Here is a 25,756-nt window from a genome sequence, read left to right on the forward strand (position 1 = left end):
CTGGAGTAAGGAGTACCTGAGTTCAAATCCAACCTTAGACTCTTAATAATTACCCAGCTGTGTGGCCTTGGGCAAGCCGCTTAACCCCATTTGCCTTGCAAAAAACAAAACAAAACCTAAAAAAAAAAAACCCATTACTGAAGTGACTCAACAACAAAAAGGGATTGGGAGGGTGCCTCCAGAAGACTCTCCTTCATCTAGAGTCATACTCAGGAAGAGTGATCTAAATCTATCCAAGAAAACTTTAAAACTTTAGACTATTCAGGATTTGAATGACTACTGTCCTATTCTACCACCCCTAGAAAAACCCTCCCCTCCCCCTTTTCCTGCTGATTATTAGTTTCTTCTGGAGGTGTGGCCTAATTCTCATGAGTTTTTTCAAAGCAGCTTCCTGTTTTGGACAGTTATCAAGTTTCCTTTATTTTCCTCACTTCTCCTTACTTGGATTTCCCCTCCCCACACACACAAGGCTTAGTCAGAGGTGTCTTTGTTTAGAAATGGTTGGGCTATTAGAACTGGGAAGGGGTGGGGGATGGAGGCAACTTATGTGTCCTAGGATGTGACACCATTACAGGATTTTTGTTTCTCTGGTCTTTGGAATGTGGTTCCTTTGGATTCTAAATCCACTAGGACAGTGGTCTTCTCTCTACTCCTAGACCTTTATCATCCAGAAGGAATCTTTTGCTTCAGGTTGTGATAGTGAAGCGGCCGTGAACCGGCTCTCCTAGGCCCACCTTGCTCCCCCACCCTAAGTCTCCCTAAGTTTCAATTTTCTATAACAGTGTCAGTTCTTGGTAAATGAAACCTAAGGACCAAGTATCGCTTCCTCGTTGGGAAACATCCTGTTAGACAAACAACTCTAAACCACGAGGAACTCAGCTGCTGAGAACGTGTCCCCACTCAGCTCTCCCAGGAACTCATTAAACCACAAAGCAAAATCCCCCTTGCAGTTTTCAGACATAAAAAGACTGTGCTGAGAGCAGCTCGGGGCCAGTTCTTGACTGAGCCCCAGCGCGCTGGTTAATAAATCCTCCTGCTTTTGCATCAAGTCTGGCCTTCTGTGGTGATTGGGGGTCTCTGTCGCTCCTGAGGGGCTTTTCAGCCCTAACATCTGGGGGCTCGTTCGGGATCCACGGGGACCCCCCCTCCACTTCAGGAGACAGCCTTGGAGGTAAGACACTTGCCTAGGCATCTTAATCTACGTATTGTCCGTATCTGTGTATCAGCCCCTGTTCTATCTGTATCTCGCTTGAGTCTAACTTTTGGTTTCTGTTCTGGGACAACTCCTGCTGTCCGTGAGGATAGCAGGTCCGTGGTTGGCAGATGTATCCAGGGACCACAGTTGTCACCCTGGGGGACGCCCCGGGGGAAGGAGAGAGCCTGGGATGCTCGGCATACTCCTTGTTGGAAATAAGACGCCCAGATCACGTGGCGTTCCTCTTGGAGCGGGAGCCAAGCTTCTTACTCTCCTGTACGTTTTGTGTGTCGGTGTCGCTGTCTTGTGTTTTGAAGTTATGGGTCAAGCAAACAGTAGCCCTCTTGGCCTGACCCTGGGACATTGGGCGGAAGTAAGAGCCAGAGGACATAACCTATCAGTGGTGATCAAAAAGGGGCCATGGAAAACCCTTTGCAGCTCTGAGTGGCCCACCTTTGGGGTGGGGTGGCCAGCTAATGGGACCTTCAATCGGTCTGTCATCTTGGCGGTGAAAGGGATTGTATTTCGATCAGGGAAGGAGGGCCACCCAGATCAACAGCCTTACATCTTAGTATGGCAGGACCTGGTGGAAAACCCTCCCCCCCTTGGGTCAAACCCTGGGTTCCTCCCCTAGTTAAAACCCTGGCTCTTAAGGCTGCCCAAAACCCCCAGCCTCCAAAAATTTACCCCGACCTACAGGATGACTTGCTCCTCCTTGAGTCTCTGTTACCCCACTCTTACCCTACAGCTGGTCACCACCCTCATGCGCCGCTCCCTCCCCCTCAACCTGATGAGCTCCCCCCTCCCTCAGCCCCTGAGGCTCCGGGACCAGCCCTTGGCACTTGCAGATGCCGAGCGGCCACTCCCGATTCCACAGTGGCCCTCCCTCTCCGAGCACTGGGTCCTCCACCACCGGTCGACGGGGAAACCCCCCTCCAGCCCTTACAATATTGGCCTTTCTCTTCCTCCTATCTCTACAACTGGAAGACTAACCACCCCCCCCCTTCTCCGAGGACCCTCAACGTCTCACTGGGCTGGTAGAGTCCTTAATGTTCTCTCACCAGCCCACTTGGGACGACTGCCAGCAGTTGCTACAAACCCTCTTCACCACAGAAGAGAGGGAAAGAATACTGTTGGAGGCAAGAAAGAGTGTCCGTGGACCTGACAGGCAGGTCACTCAGCTCCCCTATCTAATCGAGACTGCCTTTCCCCTCACCCGACCCAATTGGGATTTCAACACGGCTGAAGGTAGGGAGTGGTTGACCGTCTATCGCAAGACTCTTGTGGCAGGGCTAAGGGGGGCGGCCAGGTGGCCCACCAATTTGGCTAAGGTAAGGGAGGTCCTCCAAGGTCCCACAGAACCCCCTTCAGTCTTCCTTGAGAGGTTAATGGATGCGTTTCGGCGCTTTACACCTTTCGACCCAATGGCTGACAGCCAGTGGGCATTCGTGGCAATGGCCTTCATTGGTCAATCTGCATATGATATCAAGAGGAAGCTGCAGAGGGTGGAGGGATTACAGGATTACTCCCTTCAGGATCTGGTCAAGGAAGGGGAGAAGGTATACTACAAAAGGGAGACTGAGGAGGAAAGGGAAAGTAGGAAAGAAAAAGAAAGGGAGGAGAAAGAAGAAAAAAGAAAAAAGGAGGGAGAAAAACTTGACTCGCATACTAGCGGCTGTAGTGGCAGAACAGGGTCAGGGCCGGCTGAGGGAAAGAACACATAAAGCAGGGTGGGAGAGGCCATCACAGGATCGCCGGCCCCTGGGAAGAGACCAGTGTGCCTATTGTAAGGAGAACAGGCACTGGAAGAGGGAGTGCCCCAAGAGAAAGATGAAAGAAGGGAGAACTAGCTCCTGGCTCTGGGGACAGATTCAGAATGAGGATGTCAGGGCCAGGCCCCCCTCCCCGAGCCCCGGGTAACTCTGTGTGTGGAGGGGAAGCCTGTAGAGTTCCTGGTAGACACGGGGGCCCAACATTCCGTCCTACTGGACCCTAAGGGGCCGTGTCTAACAAGAAATCCTGGGTGATAGGCGCCACAGGACACCGACAATACCCATGGACCACCAAGCGGACTGTGGATCTGGGGACAGAGAAGGTGGCCCACTCCTTCCTTGTTATCCCCGAGTGCCCCGCCCCTCTATTAGGGAGAGACTTGCTAACCAAGCTTGGTGCACGAATCACCTTTCTCTCGGGAGGCCCTTCAGTCACCCTACGAGGGCAGGAGATTGCCACCCTCACTCTGAGACTGGAGGATGAGCATCGATTATATCCAAGTACACCTGCACCATCAACAGGAGTTAGCTTAACCTCCCATTGGGTGACCAGGTTCCCAAACACCTGGGCAGAAACGGCGGGCTTGGGGTCTGCAAAAAATAGACCCCCCATTGTCATTGAGTTAAAGACAACCGCTACCCCAGTGGCGGTAAAACAGTACCCCATGGGCCAAGAGGCGAGAACCAGGATCCAACCCCACATTAACCGACTCATGGACCAGGGTGTTTTGGTCAAATGCCAATCTCCATGGAACACCCCTCTCTTGCCCGTGAAAAAGCCCACCACAGGAGAGTACTGCCTAGTGCAAGACTTGCGAGAGGTAAACAAGTGGGTCCAGGACATCCACCCTACAGTGCCAAACCCGTACAATTTGCTTAGCTCCCTACCCCCTCAGAGGACCTGGTATACTGTCCTAGACTTGAAAGATGCTTTCTTCTGCTTGCGCCTGCACCCGACCAGCCAGCCACTCTTTGCTTTTGAATGGAAGGACCCAGGGACGGGGTACTCAGAGCAGCTAACATGGACTAGACTACCCCAGGGATTCAAGAACTCTCCAACCATCTTTGATGAGGCCCTTCTTGAGGATCTGGCTCACTTTCAGGCATCCCACCCCCAGGTCACCCTGCTGCAGTATGTTGATGACCTACTATTGGCAGGAGCCACACAGGAAGACTGCGAACAGGGCACAGAACTGCTCCTTCGGGAACTGGGGAAGCTGGGGTACCGAGCATCAGCAAAGAAGGCGCAAATATGTAAACAGGAGGTCCAGTACCTGGGATACTCCTTGAAGGAAGGGGAAAGGAGAATGACAGAAGAGCGGAAGCGTACTGTGGTCCAGATCCCACCCCCACGGACTCCCCGACAAATGCGAGAGTTTCTAGGGACCGCCGGATTCTGCCGCCTATGGATCCCATCTTTTGCCACACTAGCGGCCCCCTTGTACCCACTCACAAAGGAATCGACCCCTTTCCAGTGGGGAGAAGAGCAACAGAGAGCCTTCGACAGCATCAAGAGGGCCCTCTTGTCAGCACCAGCACTGGCTTTACCAGACCCCACGAGACCGTTTCATCTCTACACCGATGAAAGAAAAGGAGTGGCTCGAGGTGTTCTGACTCAGACCATCGGTCCATGGAGGGGCCCCATCACCTACCTTTCCAAGAAACTGGACCCAGTCGCCAGCGGATGACCCGCTTGTCTACTCTCGATAGCGGCAGTGGCCACTTTGGTCAAGGACGCTGATAAACTTACCCTGGGGCAGGTTCTCACCATAGTGGCTCCCCACTCGTTGGAAAGCATCATCAGGCAACCCCCAGAACGATGGATGTCCAATGCCAGGATGATCCACTATCAGAGCCTGCTTCTGAATGAGGATCGAATCCGGTTTGGCACCCCTACTGGTCTGAATCCCGCGACCCTCCTACCAGATACTACTGAGGAAGAAGTGGTAGTCCACAACTGCCAAGACATTCTGGCCGAGGAGACAGCATCCCACCGTGATCTCCAGAGCCACCCTCTCCCCAACGCCCAGCTCACCTGGTTCACGGATGGGAGTAGCTATATCACAGATGGAGGAAGGAGAGTAGCTGGAGCTGCAGTGGTGGACAAAGACCAGCTGGTCTGGGCCAGGGCGCTTCCAGAAGGAACTTCCGCCCAGAAGGCCGAGCTAGTCGCCCTGACACAAGCCCTACACCTGGCAGCTGGAAAAACAGTCAACATTTATACCGATAGCCGGTATGCCTTCGCCCCTGCTCACATCCATGGATCAAAAATAAGGAAGAAATACAAGCCCTCCTGGAAGCCGTTCACCTACCCTCCAAGGTGGCAATCATGTGCTGCCCTGGACACCAGAAGGGGGACGGAGAAGTCACCAGCGGGAACTGGAGGGCAGACAAGGAAGCCAGGATAGCTGCTCTTGACGCACCCACTGCCTTGCTCCTCCAAGAGGAAATCCCAATGGACCAGAATTATGGGGATGCACAAGGTACCCCAGAGCTCACTAAAGACCAGACAGCTTCATTACTCTGCCGCCTTCATGACTTAACCCATCTAGGATATAAGAACCTAGAGACCCTGGCCAGAGCCACTCCTTACAAGATGCATGGGATAAGGGAATTGGCAAAGATGGTGACCGAGAATTGCAAGCCCTGCCAGCTGGTGAACGCTCCCACACAGAAATCCCCATCAGGGCAAAGGGTTAGAGGGGACCACCCAGGAAGTTACTGGGAAATAGATTTCACTGAAATGAGACCAGCTAAGTACGGGTACCAGTATCTCCTGGTCTTAGTAGATACCTTCTCGGGGTGGGTTGAGGCATTCCCCATGAAAAGGGAAACAGCTGCTGTAGTAGCCCAGACCATACTACATGAGATCTTTCCCCGATTTGGGATACCCAAGGTGATAGGGTCAGATAACGGGCCGGCCTTTGTAAGCCAACTAAGTCAGGGGTTGATCAAGGCCCTGGGTACTGAATGGAAGTTACACTGTGCTTATAGACCTCAGAGTTCAGGGCAAGTGGAAAGAATGAATAGGACACTAAAAGAAACCATTACTAAATTATCTCTAGAGACTGGCTTAAAAGACTGGACAGCGCTCCTACCATACGCCCTGTTTAGAGCCCGCAACACCCCGGGACCTCTACAGCTCACTCCTTTTGAAATCTTGTTCGGCGCACCTCCCCCTTTGGTTGCAGTGATATCTACCCCCCCCCCCCTTGTTCGGTTTCTTCTTCCCTCCTTGACAGGTTGAGAGCGCTCGAGGTCACCCAACGAGAGGTCTGGAAGAAAGTATCTGCGGTTTATGAACCAGGGGACCTACGAGTGCCTCACCGCTTCTGGGTCGGTGACTTCGTCTATGTCAGACGGCATCATTCAGCCAACCTTGAGCCCCGGTGGAAAGGACCTTACCTGGTACTCCTCACCACCCCACCGCCGTCAAGGTCAATGGGATCACTGCCTGGATACATGCCTCCCATGCTAAGCTGGCACAGCCCCCTGATCCATCATGGACAGCCGAGAAAACTGACCATTCCCTCCATCTCCGCCTTTGTCGGATGCATAACGATGGCAATTCTCCTAGGAGTTCCTCCAACTGATTCCTCCCATGCCTCCCACAATCCCCACATGTCCTGAAAACTTACTTGGCAGGTGGTGACTGGGCTAGGCGGAGGGGAAGTAGTGTGGTCCACCACAGGTCAGCACACTCCCTGGACCTGGTGGCCCGACCTGTTCCCTGATCTATGTCGGTTGTCTGAGGGATATGAGGGATGGGATGCCTTTTGGGGATCAGATGACCGCATGATGGGATGCGGTTCCCAAGAGCGCAAAGGGCAATTAGGCACATCCTCATTCTATGTTTGCCCGGGGTACCACAAGCCTACAGACTACTGTGGCTGCACAGCAGACTTCTTCTGCAAAAGTTGGGGATGTGTGACCACTAGGACCGGGTATTGGATCTCGAGCACCTCACAGGACTTAGTGACGGTGACCACTAATTACACTGCCAAGCTATGTGCCTCCCCCTCGTGTAAACGCCTTCTTCCCTCTCTTCGACCCCTAGACTCCCCTGAGTGCCAGACATCGCACTGGTGCAACCCCCTCCGGATCAGCTCTACTGAAAAAGGACAAGAGGATAAACGATGGGTGACAGGGCTTACTTGGGGGCTTAGGTTATACAAGGAAGGGTATGAATACTGGTCTCATTTTCACCATCCGATTGAGAATAGAATCAATCCCATCCCCTCCTCTAGGCCCCAACCCCGTCCTTCTGCCGTCCCAACCTCTCCAGGAATCTAAAACAACCTCCCTTAAAACAATCTCCCTCCCGAACCGGGCCCGAACCACTGCCCCCCCCGGAACCCTTACCCCCTTGGGCCTCCCCTCCGACTCCAGCACCTCCATACTTGAAAAGCTAGTGCAAGGATCATTTCAGGCCCTTAACACCTCTGATCCTGATATCACTTTGTCATGTTGGCTGTGTTTAAACACGCAACCCCCATGCTATGAGGGGATAGCTCTACTAACCGAAGATTCCAGCTTGCCTTTAACTACCCCCACCTGCTCCAAAGGATGGACTAATCAGCACAGACTGACCTTAGGTACCATTACGGGACAGGGGCTCTGTATTGGCACAGTCCCCAGTCCTTTTCAGTATCTCTGTAACCTAACTCTCTCCTTGACCCGCAATGATAGCACCCCCTTCCTGAACTCCCCGCCAGGTGCTTGGTGGACCTGTAACACAGGTCTGACCCCTTGTGTCCACACTAAGGTCTTTAACTCCTCATTGGATCATTCCATTCTGGTTCAGGTCTTTCCTAAAATAATCTATCATGAGGCACAATCTTTTGAAGACGCTCTTGATGAGGCCCCCCGCAGAGCAAAAAGGGAGCCTGTTTCGCTGTCCCTAGATGTCCTCTTAGGGTTAGTCGGCATAGGTACGGGGGCAGCAGCTCTTGTGCAAAACCCTCGCCACCTGGAGGATCTCCGGGCGGCGGTAGACGAGGACATCCAGGCCCTAGAATCCTCAATTTCACACTTGGAAAAATCGCTTGCCTCCCTGTCTGAGGTGGTACTGCAAAATCACAGAGGCCTGGATCTCCTGTTCTTGAAAGAAGGAGGCCTCTGTGTAGCCCTTAAAGAGGAATGCTGTTTCTATGCCGATCACTTAGGGGTAGTGAGGGACTCCATGTCAGACCTCCGGAGGCGGCTAGAGGATCGCAGAAAGGAAAGGGAATCCCACCAAGGATGGTACGAGGGCTGGTTCAGCCGTTCCCCCTGGTTCACAACCCTGCTCTCTACCCTCATAGGCCCCCTCATGATCCTCCTGCTACTGCTCACCATAGGTCCCTACATCATCAACCGCCTAGTGGAATTTGTCAGGGATTGAATTAACACTGTCCATGTTATGATCCTCAGTCAGCGGTATCAATACCCTCCCCCGAGACGACGAGTTTCCCCTAGAGTTTGAAGAATCAAACTTCCCAATAGAAAAAGGGAGGAATGAAGTGGCCGTGAACCGGCTCTCCTAGGCCCACCTTGCTCCCCCACCCTAAGTCTCCCTAAGTTTCGATTTTCTATAATAGTGTCAGTTCTTGGTAAACGAAACCTAAGGACCAAGTATCGCTTCCTCGTTGGGAAACATCCTGTTAGACAAACAACTCTAAACCACGAGGAACTCAGCTGCTGAGAACGTGTCCCCACTCAGCTCTCCCAGGAACTCGTTAAACCACAAAGCAAAATCTCCCTTGCGGTTTTCAGACATAAAAAGACTGTGCTGAGAGCAGCTCGGGGCCAGTTCTTGACTGAGCCCCAGCGTGCTGGTTAATAAATCCTCCTGCTTTTGCATCAAGTCTGGCCTTCTGTGGTGATTGGGGGTCTCTGTCGCTCCTGAGGGGCTTTTCAGCCCTAACAATAGGAAATAGGGTTACAAACTATTTCCAAGTTGATCAGTTATCATCAGCAAAGGTTTCCCCAACGACTACTGCCTAACATGCAAGGGAGAGGTTCTTAGCTTTTTGTGTATCAAAAACTCTTGACTGTATGGTGAAACCTAGGGATTCCTTCATTTTTCTTTTGCCCATAAGGACTGTTAAATTTCAATTAGAAGTCATTGAAAACAGCTTTTCCCCCCTCATTTGAGATCATGAATCCCCTGAAATCTATCATGCACCCCAAGCAAGAAATTCCTAATATAAGGTACCCCTTCTAACTAGATAGGGTCAAGATAAGGCATCTAAGGCTCTTAAGCAATTGAGTTCAATTACTAAACATTTATTAAGGAAAGAAAAGAGAAACAAGCTCTTTTTATGATCTTTTATGTGCTAGACACTGAACCAAAGAGACAAAAATGAAATTTTGCCTCATTAGCTGTGGGTTTTGGGACAAATAATTCTCATCTCTGAGCCTCAGTTTCTTTATTGGCAAAATGGGGGAGGGAAAATGCTTGGATTGCTGACTATTGAGGTCCCTTCCCTTAATCTTTGATTTTTGTTATTAATTGTATTTTATTTTTTCCAAATACATGTAAAGTCAATTTTCAGTTCAATTTTGTTTAGTTTTTTTTTTTTTTTGCTAGGCATGGGGTTAAGTGGCTTGCCCAAGGCCACACAGCTAGGTAATTATTAAGTGTCTGAGACTGGATTTGAACCCAGGTACTCCTGACTTCAGGGCTGGTGCTTTATCCACTATGCCACCTAGCTGCCCCTCAATTCTTTTTTAATAAAGTTTTGAGTTCTCAGTTTTTTCCCCTCTCCTAAGATGGCTAGCAATTTGATATAGATTATATATGTACAACCATGTAAACATATTTCCATATTAGTCATGCTGTGAAAAAAGAACAAGTTGTAAAAGGAAAAAATAAAGTGAAAATAATATTCTTCATCTGCATTCATCTGCATCAGACTCCATCAATTTATGATCTTTTCAAAGAAACCTATGGTTGTTGCAGCTACACCAATTTCGTTCCTTTCACTCTTTGCTTAACCAGTTCAATAGAATTCTTTGTCCCTCCAGGTCTTCTTTAAGACAGCTCAAATCTTACCTTCTCTAGGAGGTCTGTCCCCAAACTGCTAGCACCTTCCTTTGAAGATTACCTGAAAATACTCTCTATATATCTTGTGTTTACCTACTTATTTACATGTTATCTTCCTCACTGAGAATTCTCCTTTGAAGGAAAGGGGGGTTGGGTTGAGTTGTTTTTGGGTTGTTGCTGTTCTTTCTTTGGATCTCCTGTTACGTAGCACAATTCCTGGATCATAATAAGTTTAGTCGTTTTCTAGTTGTGACTGACTCTTTGTGAACCTTTTGGGATTTTCTGGGGAAAGATATTGAAGTGGTTTGACAATTCCTTCTCTAGCTCATTTCACAGATGAAAAAACTGAGACAAACAAGGTTGAGTGACTTGCCCAGGGTCACACAGCTAATAAGTGTCTGAAGTCAATTTGAACTCAGGAAGATGAGTCTTCCTGATTCTAACCCTGCTTTCTAGCCACTGTGCCACCTAAATGCCTAGGATAACAATAATGACAATGATGATGCTGCTGGTAGTGGTAGTGATACTGATGATGATGATAAGCATTTATGGAGCACTCAAAGGTTTGCAAAAAGCATTTTGCAATGAATTGTATCCATTGTCTAATTTGAGCCTCACAACTAAAACATGGCCAAAGTTGCAGAGGAAATTAAAACAGATTAGAGTTCTGGTATTTTGTCCAGTCCAACCACCTATAAATAAAAATTTATAAAGATTTAATATGCAATAATTAAACATCTTCCATGATCCTAGCCCACTGTGCTAGGCAATAAATATATTTTTTTTTATAAAAAGAAATCATTCTTCAATTTGAGCTTGTATTACATGGGGGAACTACATGTATATAAACTGATGAAGAGTATATACAAAAACAATATTACACTCTGTGTGTGTGTGTGTGTGTGTGAACAGTAAGAAGGTTAATATGATTAGACAGAAGAGTTTATGAAGATTAATGTAGAAAAAGGCTAGAGGGTAGGTTGGAGCTTGTAAAGAACTTTAAATACCAGGTAGGATTTGGTATTTGATCTTAGAGGTAGCTTCTGGAGTTTATTGAGTAGGAGAATGACAAGGTCAGATCTGTACTTTGAAAGTTTCTTTTTGTTCTTTCCTTCTTTTCTTTCTCTCTCTCTCTTTCTCTCTCTCTCTCTCTCTCTCTCTCTCTCTCTCTCTCTCTCTCTCTCTTTCTCTCCTTCTCGCTTCCTTCTTCCTTCCTTCCTTCCTTCCTTCCTTCCTTCCTTCCTTCCTTTCTTCCTTCATTCCTTTCTTTCTTTCTTCACTTATTTAAATACTATCTTATTTTTATCCAGTTACACATAAAGACAGTTTTTCCACATTCATTAAAAAAATTTTTTTTGAGTTCCAATTTTTCTCTTTTCCTCCCTTACCTCACCCTTATCTGAGATAGTAAGCTATTTGATATAGCTTATATGTTCAATTATGCAAAATATAGTATCAGAAGTATCACTTCTAAAGGCTGGATTTAAAAGGAGAAAGAAGGGTTGTGGAGGATAAGGTTCTTTCCATTCCTTCCCAGTGGATATCCCAGGAATCCACAGATCAGAAAAGTCTGCTTCTCCATCTAGGGTTTAGGGAGTTTGTAGGAGGTGGGACATGCTAGAGATGGGATTTGCAGAATATTGGGCAATCTGGTGAAGTTCTCCAGTGAAGGACTATAAATGGTCAGCTCTTATTGATCTCTTTTTGGGCACTGGTGGAAGTTTCTTTTCAGAAGATACTTAGGGGAACCTATATCAGATTACTTGCATCTTGAGGGAAGGGGAGAGGGAAGGGTGGGAAGAAGAAAACTTTACAAAAATGAATGTTGAGGGGCGGCTAGGTGGCACAGTGGATAAAGCACCGGCCTTGGAGTCAGGAGTATGTACCTGGGTTCAAATCTGATCTCAGACACTTAATAATTACCTAGTTGTGTGGCCCTGGGCAAGCCACTTAACCCCATTTGCCTTGCAAAAGAAAAAAAAACCTAAAAAAAATGAATGTTGAAAACCATCTTCAAATAAAAAATAAAATTAAAATATACTTGGGAAAAGGAGGCAAATTGATCTAAAGCCACTTCCTCTTCTTTGCAACAGCAGAAAAACCCACCATGGCTTACCACAGCTTCCTGATTGAACCTATCAGCTGTCATGCCTGGAACAAGGACAGAACCCGTGAGTACCCCTTCAGTTCAATTCAACTCATTTTCCCAGGCACTTTCTGTGGCCCAAGCATGCCAAGTAGCAGGAGAGGACCAAAGAATGAAGAAAAGGGAGCCCTTCCCCAGGAGAAGCAGCTGAAGCAAAATTCAGCTTTCAAGGCCTCCTGCTATCTAGAGCAAGGGTTCTTAATGTTTTTGTGCCATGAACTCCTCTGGCCAGCAGGTGATGCTGATTGGCCTCATTCTCAGAAGTTTTTAAATGAATAAAATAAAATTTGTAGGATTACAAAGGAAGTAATTTCTATAAAACTACAGTAATCCAAATTTAAAAACAATGAATCCAAGTTCACTGGGTCAAGATTAAGAATCTTTGATCTAGAAGTTAAACCCAAAAAATCAGAGAAAGTTAGAGGTGGGAGATCATTTACTACAACTCTTTCATTTGACAGCAGGAAACTGAGGCCCCAAATCACCTAATGAGTTAATTATTGATCTAGAAGTAGAACTGAAGACACCTATTTATCACATCAGAGTTCTTCTTGGTCCACATTGCTTCCTGACCAGGAAATGCTGGGTATTTGCTACAATAGAAAACTCTGGAGTCAGAGAACCCTAGTTCAGATCAAATCTCCCATATTTATTCCCCTTTGTGACTTAGGGCAAGTCACTTAACCTCTCTAGACCCCAGTAAAACGAGGAGCTGGAAAAATAAACAAACAAGTACTTAAAAGGGAAGGTTTAGACTAAAAGACTTCTAATGGGGTAACTAGGTGGTACAGTGGATAGAGTACTGGCCCTGGAGTCAAGAAGATTTGAGTTCAAATCTTAGCAGCTGTTTGACTCTGGGCAAGTCATTTAACTCTGATTGTCTTAAAAAAATATTACCTCTAATCCTGTAAATCCAGGAGGCACTAAGAATTGAAGGCTGACCAACTTCTGACCTCCTCTGTCTTCTAGTAGTTCCTTACCTGAACTCTTTGTCCCAACTGTCCCCCAGAAGGACTTTCCACATTTTCTCTTACCAGTCTGCCTTTTGCTCCTATCTTCTTTCCCCTCTCCTGAATGGTTCTCTTCACTCTTGGCCTATACAAATTCTTCCTAACTTGTAAGATCCAGTTAATTAATAGTTCACCTCTTCTATGAAGCTTTTCTGGATTGCTCCCTACCCTTACCCCCCCCCCCCCATGGTGTTTCTCTGTCCCTCATTTTTATACTGTCTTTACTGTGTGGACCAGTTCATTTGCCATTTAGCATAAATTGCTTTGTCTTCTTATTCAGTCATACAGACATATATTATGAACCTATTTATTCTGGGCACTATAGTAGATTTGGGGGATGCTAAGAAGAAAAAAATAAAATCTCTGACAAGGAACTTACAAATCATTTTGGGGAGGGTTACATTTAGTACACAGATAAATAAGTATCAAGGGGATTTCTGAAGGGAGGAAGCATTCTCTTGGTATCTTTCTTATCTCACCAGCTAGTCTGTAAGCTCTTTAAGGGTAGGGACTGTCTTATTTGTCTTTGTAACCCCTAGAGAAGCCATCCTCTTTTACCCACTGCTCAGGATAGCTTCTGTTCTTTAGGAGTGTCTCTCAATTAGTAGATTCTCCAAAGATTAAACAATATTTACAAAGCAGATCCCAAAAATCTTAGTATAGACATTAAAGGTTAAACTTGCAGTAAGTCTTTTGGGATACTTTGTATGTAAAGCATATATTATTATGTATAAGCAGCAGAAATGGGGCCTTCCTCTGAGTTTCTAGAAGGAAATAGGACCATCTTCTCTCCCAGTCCTCAGAGGACTAAGTTCCCATTCTTACATAAATAGATTCACAGCATAAAGAGCCTTGGTGACACACTGTCAGTGTCCTGCCTCTAATCAGCTTTCCTGGGAGTGATAATAGGACTATCTCAGTGTATTGTTACCCTGGGCAAAGGATCCAGTGAGATAATATATATTAAGTATTTTGCAAATAGCTCTCCTCTTCCTTTCTCCTTCTCCTTTTCTTCCTCCTTCTTCTCTTTTTCTTCCTTCTCCTCTTCTCTTTGGCCTTCTTTTTCTTCCTTTTCCTCCTCCTTCTCTTTTTCTTCTTTCTCTTCCTCCTCCTTCATCTCTTTTTCCTTCCTTCTCCTTTTTTCTTTCTTCTCTTTTTCTTCCTTCTCCTCCTTCCTTTCCTTCTCCTCCACCTCTTCCTCTTTTTTTCCTTCCTTCTCCTTCTTCCTCTCCCATTGTATGATTCCTTGTAAACCACTTCATCTATTTCAGCCTTGTTTTTTCCATTTGTGCCCTTGAACCTCCCCATTTTACAGACTTGTTCCATTGGGCTTGCCCTAAATTAGACTTGTTTCCCTAGTGGAAAGAAACAAGTGAGCTTTGGGTAGTCCTTGTTTTCCTTTTTTAAAAAGTTTTATTGTTGTTTGTAAGAAGAGGACAACTTCTGGGTTCCTATGCAGAAGGACTTTGGGGCCAATTCCTAGCACAAGGAGTGAGGATATCATAATTCTTTCATATATTTCTCCCATATATGCTCTTCTCCATTTTTATCCTGCTGTTTTTTCTACTGGTCTCTACATAACAATCATGCCATCTTTGAAATACTAGAGCCGAACTGGTTCTCTGGGACTCTGTTCTCTCCAAGTTTCCATTGAAAAGGCAGCTTTCTGTAGTTGAAAAGTCCTATGATCTCTGTTCAAATTCCAATTCTGCTACCTCCTAATTGCATGACCTGGAGCAAGTGACTTTCTCTCTTTGGGATATACTTTCCTCATCCACAAAATAAGGGAATTGGAAAGATAATCTCTATGAACTATTCCAACTCTAAATCTGTGATCATATGAAATGAAATGAAAAACAGATTATATCACATTCATTTCCTAATATACACCCTACCATCACCACCAAAGCCCCCTAGAAACAAAGGAAGTTCAGCAAAACAAACTAACAATGATCTCATCTGGCAGCATATGCAGCATTCCACTCCCATGATCCTCTCTAAGATCTTTTTTTCACAACTTGTACCAGGTATCATTGAAGATACTCCCGGCTTCTCTCTTTATATTTTGAAATATTTGGCAATATTTTGTAAATTACTTCCTTTATTACCAAGGTGAAGAAGGTCACTCTAATGGAAGCATAGGAAACTCTGGCATTGGATAGATCCATCTTCCCCTTTTTCACTCCTCGGGATAACTTTCCTCATTCAAATACTGTTTTTTCCCCTTTCTGGACTGGTTTTGCTCATACCAGCTTCTCTGCCCAAGAACCACTGAATGTTGAGACTTGGTTTATAGAATTAGACAGACTGGATGATCTCTAAAGTCCTTTCCAGATCTGATATCCAGACCTAGTGCTCTTGACTAAAGTTACTCAGTGAACATTCAAGGAAGAACTGGGGCAAGAAGCCAGGCATCCAGTGTTCTTTTTCCTTCATTACATTGTCCATGTGAGTCAGAACTCTGATGGAAAATCGTATGCTTCCAAGCATTTATCTCCATTTTTTTTTCTGTATTTGAGAATGGGTTCATCATATATATCTGTATGTATATGTGCCTGGAGATGCTTATGGGGACAAGGAAGGGAAATGACTGCTTTCTAGGGATGGTGGGTCTGAGGTTGAACCTGTCTTGCACTCACTCCCACTCAGATTTCTTGTGATCCATAGAATTCTTGAACCCAACTTGGCTTCCCTTTTCCAGTGCTTCATTCTCCCTCTCCCCTTCTTGCTTCCCTGCCTCCCTCTTTTCCTCTCTTTCTCTCTCTCTCTTTCTCCTTTCCTCCCTTCCTCTCTGCCATTGGCAGAACAGTGACCTTGGTTTATCACTCCTCAGAGATTGCCATCTGTCCAAACAACCATGAGGTCCACATTTATAAGAAGGATGGAGCCAAGTGGACTAAGGTGCATGAGCTAAAGGAGCACAATGGACAAGTGACAGGTGAGCTTGGGTGAATGGGTGCTTCAATGGGGAACTCCTGGGCCTAATCCTTCCATTTCTTCCCTGGGGCATTGAGGTCTATGAATACAGAGCAAAAGGATGGAGGCAGTAGAGCCACCAAAACATCAGAGGTTTGTTCCTTTATAGGAGGGCAGTGGTGAAGCACCTGCAAGGTCATAGAATAAATGTTAGAACTACATGCAATCTTAAAGACAGTTGAAATAAAGAAGCATGGCATAGTGGAAAGAGCATTGGCCTGAAAAACAGAAGATCTAGTTTTGGATCTTGCTTCTGTGTGGCCTTGGGCAAAATAATTCTCTCTGGGCCTCAGTTTCCTCCTTTGTAAATGGAAGAAGCTAGATTTAATTGCTACTGTTTCCTTCTAACTTTAAAATTCTGTCACCTTTGGGCAGCTAGGTGGCATAGTGGATAAAGCACCAGCCCTGGAGTCAGGAGTACCTGGGTTCAAATCCGGTCTCAGACACTTAATAATTACCTAGCTGTGTGGCCTTGGGCAAGCCACTTAACCCCGTTTGCCTTACAAAAAAAAAGCCTAAAAAAAGAATTCTGTCACCTACTACAATCTCACAAAGGCAGTGGAAGGCATGTAGTCCATAGCAAATTTTTACCAGTCCCTTAAACTTGTAAGATTTTGAGTTTTGCCTATTTCAGATTGCTTGTTGCCATGGGGAGGGAGTAGGAAGGTAAAGGTGGTAGAAAAATGTGGAACTCAAAAGCTTGCAAAAGGATGAATGTTGAAAACCATCTTTACATCTAATAGGAAAAATAAATAAATAAAAGGATTTTGAGTTCCACATTTTTCTCCTTCCTTCCCTTCCCTCCCTGCTCCCCAAGACAGCAAGTAATCTGATTTAGGTTAAACATAGCATTTGCCTCTTTTAAAAAGGTGTAAATTTCACAAAAGTATTTTCAGGCTGCTTTTGAAGGAGAGAGTTTATACACTGGGACTTCCTCTGTCTCTCACATTATTAGTAAGAGTTGGGTAGGAAGTGGGCATGAACTTAGAGGAGTCAGCATGGTACAGAGATAAGGACCTGGGTTCAAATCCTATCTCTGATGCTGACTGCTTATGTGACCTTAAGCAAATCACTTATTCTCTCTCTGGACCTTAGCTTTCTCATCTATAAGATGAGGGGGTTGGATGAAATGACCTCTGAGGTACCTTCTGGCTTTTTGTTCTAGAGAGAATGGGGGTTGTGGAAGAAAGGAAGAGTAAAAGCGCTCCCTGCTGGAAGCTTTGAAGAATTGCAAATGGGCTGGTCACCCACTGGTGGTGGTGGTGGTGGTGGTGGGTGGGGACACTGGGCTGGCCTGGAGGACCCGAGACTCTCCTGACTGCTCTCTTTCCTCGACCTGTAGGCATCGATTGGGCCCCTGAGAGCAACCGCATTGTCACCTGTGGCACAGACCGCAATGCTTACGTGTGGACCCTGAAAGGCAATGTCTGGAAGCCCACCCTGGTCATCCTGAGGATCAACCGGGCTGCCCGCTGTGTCAGGTGGTCCCCCAAGGAGAATAAGTTTGCGGTGGGCAGTGGCTCCCGTGTCATCTCTATCTGTTACTTTGAACAGGAGAATGACTGGTGAGTCTTTAGACCCTGAGGGCAGATACAGGGGGTTGGAGAGGCTGCTAGAAGTGTGGGGATAAATAAGCGTTTAAAATAAGACAGACTTTCTGCTAAGTGCTCTTTACAAATTTGATCCATGCAGCAACCCTGGGAGGAGCTATCATTATTCCCATTTTTCAGATGGAGAAACTGAGGCAAACAGAGCTTAAATGGTCACACAGCTGGCAAAGTGTCTGAGGCTGGATTTGACTTCATAGAGAAAGGATTTCAAAACTGGCTAGTGAGAAATGGTCATGATATGATATTTGTAGGGTTTATTGAATCAGAGATATAGGGCTGACCCCCTGGTCCAATTCTAATGTTTTTAAAGAGAAGAAAACAGAGACCTATAAAAGTGACTTGCCTTGGGGTACAAAGATAGTAAATGTTTGAGGTGGAATTTGAAGCAAGGTCTTTCTGATTTCAAGTTCAGCTTTCTATTCACTGTGGGACTTTCGAGAATATCTTATCCAACGTTTTCTCCCATTTATTCATTCATTCACTCATTCATTTATTCTTTCCTTCATTTATCTCCCTTTTTAATATTTAATATAACTTTTTGTTTTTATTTTCGGTTTCAAATTCTTTCTCTATTTCTATTCCCTCCCCTCTTCATTGAAAAGGCAACAAATATAATACACATACATATATGTCTTATTTCAGTCTTATGTATTTTTAATATATATATATACATACACTCACACATTTCATATATTATAGGTCTAAGTTATGCCAAATCTATTTTTTGAATTAGCTACATTTTAAAAGGTAGGGGGAAAGACAAGGAAAATAAAGAAGAAAGAAAAGTTTTAATCTGCACTCAGTTGATCATGTCTCTCTATCAGTAGGTGAATAGCATTGTTCATCTTGAGTCCTTTGGAAATATGAATTATCGTCCATGTAAATTTTTTAGAATAGCTAAGTTTTTCACAGTTATTGTCAATACAATATTGCTGACATGATGTACCATGTTCTCTTGGTTCTGCTCACTCTACTTTGTATCAATTCATACAAGTCTTCTCAAGTTTTTTTGAAACTGTTCCTCTCATCATTTCTCATAGGACAATAGTATTTCATTATATTCATTCACTGCAACTTGTTCAGTCATTCCCCAACTGATGGGCATCTCTTCAATTTCCAATTCTTTGCCACCACGAAAAGCTGCCACAGACATTTTTGTACAAATATACCCTTTTTCCTTTTCTTTGATCTCTTTGGGATTCAGACCAAGTAGTGGAATTTCTAGGTCAAAGAATATGCACAGTTTTGTGACCCTTTGATCATAGTTTCAAATTATTCTTCAGAATTCCACCTGTAGTGCATGTGACCTTATTTTTCAGCCCCTCCAGTGTTTGTCATTTTGTTTTCTGTCTGATGTAACCCCTTCATTTTAAAGGAGAGGTAACTTGAGATCCTAAGAGGGGAAATGACTTATTTGCCCAAAGTCATCTTGCAAGATAGGAACAGAACTAGAATTCAGCAGATTCAATGAAAAGAGCATTAAATCTGAAATTAGATGATCAGCATTCAAATCTTTTTTCTGTTGCCTACTATCTTGTGACCTTGGGCAAGTCACTCATGTAACTCCTTTTCTTTCTCTGTAAAATGTAAGAGTTAGACAAGATGGTGTCTGGACTGTGATCTTACATTTCCAGCTTGACATTCTATGCTAGATTTCCATCTCATGCTGAAATCTAGTCATTTTTAAACTGCTTATGAGAGGCAGTCTACGTGGGGTAATTGAAAAATCATTGGACCAGGAATCAGGAATCTTGGCTTTTAGGTTCTTTGTTCAATGAAAAGATACTGAGACCTCAAGAGGTCTTTGTTATCCACCTGTGTTACTCGACCTCTTGAGGTCTCAGTATCTTTTTATTGAAATTTTATTTAATTTTTTCAGTTACATGCAAGAGTAGTTTTCAACATTAGTCCATTACTAGTTTATGACTTCCACATTTTTCTATCACCTTCCCTTCCCTCTTCTCTCCCCATGGCAGTGAACAATCTGGTAAAAGTTGTACCTGTACAACTGTATTTAACATAATTCCATCTTAGTCATATTGTGAAAGAGGAATTAGAACAAAATGGGGGGAAAAACCATGAGAAAGAAAGGAAAAATGATCATACTATCTTATCTGCCTAATGTCCCCACCTAGACAATCTCTAACATATGTCTTTACAACTCTAACACACTATGAATTGGTACCAGATGAACTTGACTTTCTGACCAGCAAAGGGCAATCTGACTATCTGTCTTGATTCTTCAGGTGGGTCTGTAAGCACATCAAGAAACCAATTCGATCAACTGTCCTCAGCCTGGACTGGCACCCCAACAATGTGCTGCTGGCTGCTGGTTCCTGTGACTTCAAGTGCCGGTGAGGTGGGAGGGCCATGGCCATGGTGACCAGAGAGGGTACAGCTATCCTGCCCCTGGGACCTCTGGATCCTGGGGCTGGAAATTTTCATTTTTTTCTCTTTCAAAATTTTTTTTTTATTAATTTGTTTTTCCAACACCAAGTAATAGTTGTTTTCACCAATCATTCTTTTTACAAGGTTTTGCATTTTACATTTTTCTCCCTCCCTCCCTTCCCTCTCCCAATCTAATCTGGGCTCTACATGTGTAATTATGTTAAACAAAGATCCATATAAATCAAGTTGTGAAAGAGGTATCAGATCCAAACAGAAGAAAAATTAGAGAGAAAAAATGTCACAAGATAATTTTTAAAAATTGAAGATAGTGAATGGTCTGCTTTTAAACTCCACAGTTTCCTTTCTGGATATGGATATTTTCCATCACAAGTCATTTAGAATCATCTTTGATAATTTTACTGCTGAAACAAACAAGTCCATCATAGTTGATCCTCATCCAATATTGTTATTAGTGTGCATAATGATATTTTGGTTCTGCTCATTTCACTCAGCATCAGTTCATGTAAGTCTTTCCAGACTTTTCTGATATCTCATCCCTCATGACTTCTTACAAGAACAATAGTATTCCATCACATTCTTATAGCACAATTTGTTCAACCATTCCCCAACTGATGAGTATCCCCTCAATTTCCAAATCTTTACCACCATGAAGAGTTGGTATGAATATTTTTGTACATGTGGGTTTTTTATCCTTTCTGAAACTCATTGGAATACAAACCTGGTAGTAGCATTGCTGGATCAAAGCGTTTGCACAATTTATTTGTCTTTTGGGCATAATTCCAAATTGCTCTCCAGAAAGATTGGATCAGTTCACAACTCCAACAATGCATTAATGTGCTGGGAGGGGGATTTGAAGACCTTTTCAGAAGGAAATTTTTTCAGAGCCAATAATAGGAAGAAAAGTGGAAGGGGAATCTACCCCTTTCCCCATTCTAAACATCTTATTTTATGTACTTAATGTTGAACAAATATAAGTCAAGAGGAAGAAAAGAATGTTGGGGATTGAAGTAAGATAATGTGTCCCCAAGGCTCCCTAATCTCTGACACCTGAAATTATATCATTAGAACTTCATTCTTCTAGATTGACATTCAAGAAACTTAGCACTGTGCTAAGTATGGAGACTTTAGATTAAAACAAAAATATAGTATTTGCTCTCGAACAATTCACACTGAATGATGGAGACAACATGCAAATAACCATGTACTTACAAGGCATATGTGCATGTATGAATATACATACACACATATTGTAAATGGGACGTCATCTCAGAAAGTTCTAATATGTAGTGAGGGTGAGAGATAGCCAGGAAAGGCATCTCTGAGCCTCAAGTAGATAAAGGTTTTAGATACCACTGAAGAGTGTAAGAAACTCTTTAAGCTTTTCTTAGCCTGAATAGAGGTACAAGGAGAAGACGGAAGGGAGACTAAGAGAGAAGGGAAGCTAGAGATATAAAGACAAACTTTTATGTGTTATCTCCTCTAGTTAGAGTGTAAGCTCCTCAGGGGCAGGGATCATTCATTCATTCATTCATTCACTGATCTATTAAAATCTCACAAACTTCATAATTTCATATCTAATCCAACCAGGGGTATGCTGGACCCAGTTCAAACCAGTTCACAGAAGTCTATTGTTTGTTTGTTTGTTTTTTAGGTTTTTTTTTTTTTACAAGGCAATGGGGTTAAGTGGTCTGCCCAAGGCCACACAGCTAGGCAATTATTAAGTGTCTGAGGCTGGATTTGAACTCAGGTACTCCTGACTCCAGGGCTGGTGTTCTATCCACTGTGCCACCTGGCCGCTCCTCACAGAAGTCTCTTGTTAAATACACACAGTGAGAATTTTACCTTTCAGAAATCAGCAGACACTATAAATTAAGAGCTTTATGGCTTTGTTGACTGTTTAGATTTGAGAGTGATGGAGAAAATGTTAATAATGCAGATTAAATTTAAAAGATCATCCTGTGTGTAACTTTTTCTGGAGAGCTGGTTGTTAAACATTTGCTGGAACATGCTGAATCCAACCCTATTTACAAATGAAAGAACTGAGGAATAAAATGACAATGCCTTTTTGCCCCAAGAAATTTTTAACCTGTAGTCCATGAACTTGGTTTTTTTTTGCTTTTATAAAATTTATTTTTAAAAGAAATGCAAATTGTACATAATGGTCATATGCAATTTTTCAAGCAACCTGCTTTTATTATGATGGAAAGATCTATGTTTGTTCATATTTGTCAAGTTCAGAAAAAAAAGATCAATTTATCCCTACTTTTCACCATTCCACAAAGATGATCCCTTCAGACATATAAAAATTACCAATATCTAAAATAACATTTAATGTGAAAGTGATGGATTTTATCAGTATCTCAAATAAACAACTTAGGGATATAACAAAAATACATTTTGAAATTAAGAAATGAACATTTCATCAAATTATTTATTATATATCTTAGTATAATTTTCATTTAATGCCTCTACTTTGATATTCATCCATCTTGTATAGTCTGGCTCAGAGAAGTACTGGTGGGAGTTCAGAAGGCTGAGGTTTTGAATAGCTAATGACACAAATTAGCACATCTAATCTGATGAGAAATAAGAGTTCCCAGACTACTACCTTCAAAAAAGAAGGTAACAGGCCTGCATTCCTACTACAATTAATACACACACACACACACACACACACACACACACACACACACACACACAATAAAGGACCATAGGTACAATATCATTTCCTCTTAACAAAGGATACTGCCATTTTATCCCAAACAGCTTGGTACAAGTGCATTCCTGGATCTGAACAGCAACTACCACCAAATTTAGGAGATACAAATAGTTTACAGCATTTCCTTTTCTAAACACAATAGGGAAAAGAAGGGAAAGTCAATGTAAAATGTGATCTTTGCTCCCATGAATTTTTTTTTTTAGGTTTTTGCAAGGCAAATGGAGTTAAAGTGGCTTGCCCAAGGCCACACAGCTAGGTAATTATTAAGTGTCTGAGGCTGAATTTGAACTCAGGTACTACTGACTCCAGGGTGGGTGCTCTATCCACTGTGCCACCTACCTACCCCCTTCCATGAATTTTTAACAAGTACTAATTACAGAACTAGTATTCAAATCTCAAGTGTTACTTTCTACCAATGTGAACCTGGACAAGTCAAAACTCCTCTGAACCTATTTTCTGATCTATAAAATAAGAAGGGTGGAATAGATGACCACTAAGGTATGTCAGGCTTTAAATCTATGATCCTATGACTTTCAAATGACTAGGGAAATAATTGTCACACCAGTGTATGTGACATTTCTTTTTTGCTTCTTAAGCATCAAATTTGCTTCTTAAGATCAAGTCAAGGATTCTTCCTTCTCTTCTTTTTCTCCAATTGTTGCTGTACTCTTTCTTCTTTTTTCTTCAAGTAATTAGTCATATTATCAAATGTGGTCTTATAGAGACTGCTAAAGCTATCATCCATGCCAGGGGATCCTTCCATCATGGTCCAGTTTTCATGTAGGTTATTAGAGATTTTCTTTAACACCTCATGTTTGGAAACAGGCTGCCACTGTCCATTCTCAAGGTGATAGAGCAAAACAGGCATTTCTCTACACTCTTGTAAAATCCAAAGTCCTTACATTTCCTCAAAAGCAATGTCCCACACTCTGTGATTAAAGGTAAGTTGTTGTTTGTATATCAGCTGTTTCTTGGTACCCTCAAGTTGGAAGATGTAGATTACAGGAATACAGTCACATAAAATGGCAATGCAGTTTTTTTTTTGCAACAATAAGTTATCCTTGAAACAGCAAAATTCTTCTCAAACGGAGTTGCCTCAGGATTTCTCAGTTTGTTAAGATGAAAGCACTGCAATTCTTTTCCAACTTTGTATTCCCAGAGTCTTAGAGTACAGTCCCCTGAAGTAGATAATAACAGATCTGGATGATTTGGCACCACAAATATTCTACTCACAAACCACATCCAACAACATAGATAGGTGTCCAAGTTCAAGTTTTCCACCCTGACATGGTGCCAATACTGAAAATGAATACACATCTCCAGACTTGTCTGCCACCAAAATCTTCTCATCTGTAGCTGTAAATATCAGAGAAGTACATCTTCTCACCACTGTCCTGTCGCTAGAAACCGGCTGCCGCCTCTCACCACCAGCTGGTTTCGGGACACATCCAGAGCGGCAGAACCCGCCATTGGCCCTGCTGGCAAACCAGCACGCTCCCATGAACTTGGTTTTTTTTAAAAAAAATAATAATTGTATTTCAATATATTTTATTTCCTTTGTAATCCCATTTATTTTATTTTATGCATTTAAAACCATTATTCTGTGATGAGTTTCATGGTCTTCACCAGAATGCCAAGGGGTAGGTGTTCAGGACACACAAAAAGGTTAAGCACCCCTGCTGGAGTCTGATTTTTCTTGGCTTTAATTGTTAGGGTTGGAAGCATTCAGTGTGTTTTGTTCAACCCCCTTTACACCCCGTCCCTCTGCATAGGCTCTACTTGGGAGAGCTAACCAAAGCAAGCTGTGTCCACCCAGGCCTCTCTCCTTCCACCCAACAAAACTCTCTTGCTCACTTGGGCTTTCCTTCTCTTCTCTTCTCTTCTCTCAGAATCTTCTCGGCTTATATCAAGGAGGTGGAAGAGAGGCCCTCGCCCACCCCATGGGGCTCCAAAATGCCCTTTGGTGAGCTGATGTTTGAGTCGAGTAGCAGCTGTGGCTGGGTCCACAGTGTCTGCTTCTCCGATAGCGGCAACCGCATGGCCTGGGTGAGCCATGACAGCACCGTGTGCTTGGCTGATGCCAACAAGAAGATGGCGTAAGTAGGAAGCCTGCAGTTGTAGCCATACAGTGGGGGACCCTCCCCTCCCTCCGAACCCACTCCACCTTCTTGGAGAGACTGGTGGATAGTAGGACCCAGGCCTCTGGGTCTAAGACTACAGCTGTATCTGTAGAAGAGCCCCTTTTGACAAAATTCCCAACATCCTTTGGGTTACCCATCCTCTGCCTCTGAAGGCAACCCATTTCAGAGTTTTGCTTTGACAGGGTATCCCAAAAGTCTTGGTGCAACCAGAAACTTTAATAGCTAAAAGTTGGAATAGCTTTATAAGCTTAAAACTACAATAACATTTTAGCTTCAATAGCTTAAAACTTCACTAAGACTTTGAAGACCTATATGGAGGCTGAAATCTGCCTCTCTGAAACCTTTATCCCGTGCTTGGAATTCAGTGCTTTGAGGCCAAATAGTTCAATCCCTCTTTCACTTGAAACAATGGAAGACCTTCAGATACTTGAAGCAAGTATTCGTTTCCTTCTCTTTTTCAGTTTAGATATCTCCAGGTCTTTCATTTGGTTCTTCCATTGCAGTATTTAAACTGGAATTTTAAATCTCTCTCTGGGTTTCCTTCCCTTAGGGATGCTAGTTTGCTAGTATCCTTTCCAAAATACCATGGCCAGAAGTGACCATGGTGGTGTCTGACCACAAAAGAGTCCACTGGGATTCTCTGGATTTGGGCATGATGCCTCTTAATGTAACCAGATTTTTGATTTGTTTCTGATGTTGGCAGACTGAATTAGTGGTCTATCAGACCAACACGACTAGGTGGTGCATGGGT

The 25,756-nt window shown here is 43.8% G+C and overlaps 1 protein-coding gene and 1 pseudogene across 8 annotated transcripts in view; one reads left to right on the forward strand and one right to left on the reverse strand.

The window, feature by feature from the left end:
* The window catches only part of ARPC1B (actin related protein 2/3 complex subunit 1B), a 50,160-nt gene that overhangs the window by 18,404 nt on the left and 6,000 nt on the right, over positions 1-25,756 (forward strand). For 4 of the 8 annotated variants that reach the window (XM_074206330.1, XM_074206326.1, XM_074206325.1 and 1 more), the window contains exons 2-6: positions 12,088-12,165; positions 15,984-16,088; positions 17,469-17,691; positions 19,983-20,090; positions 24,754-24,960. In XM_074206330.1, coding sequence (XP_074062431.1) covers positions 12,102-12,165; positions 15,984-16,088; positions 17,469-17,691; positions 19,983-20,090; positions 24,754-24,960 — 707 coding nt within the window. In that variant the 5' untranslated portion in view covers positions 12,088-12,101. Of the gene's footprint in view, positions 1-608; positions 1,172-1,194; positions 2,444-12,087; positions 12,166-15,983; positions 16,089-17,468; positions 17,692-19,982; positions 20,091-24,753; positions 24,961-25,756 lie in introns of those variants that run through there. The other 4 variants (XM_074206328.1, XM_074206332.1, XM_074206329.1 and 1 more) reach the window with 3 other exon arrangements.
* LOC141503303 (tRNA (guanine-N(7)-)-methyltransferase non-catalytic subunit WDR4-like) lies at positions 23,126-24,365 on the reverse strand (annotated as a pseudogene).

Source organism: Macrotis lagotis, chromosome X (genome assembly GCF_037893015.1).
Source record: "Macrotis lagotis isolate mMagLag1 chromosome X, bilby.v1.9.chrom.fasta, whole genome shotgun sequence".
NCBI lineage: Eukaryota > Metazoa > Chordata > Mammalia > Peramelemorphia > Peramelidae > Macrotis > Macrotis lagotis.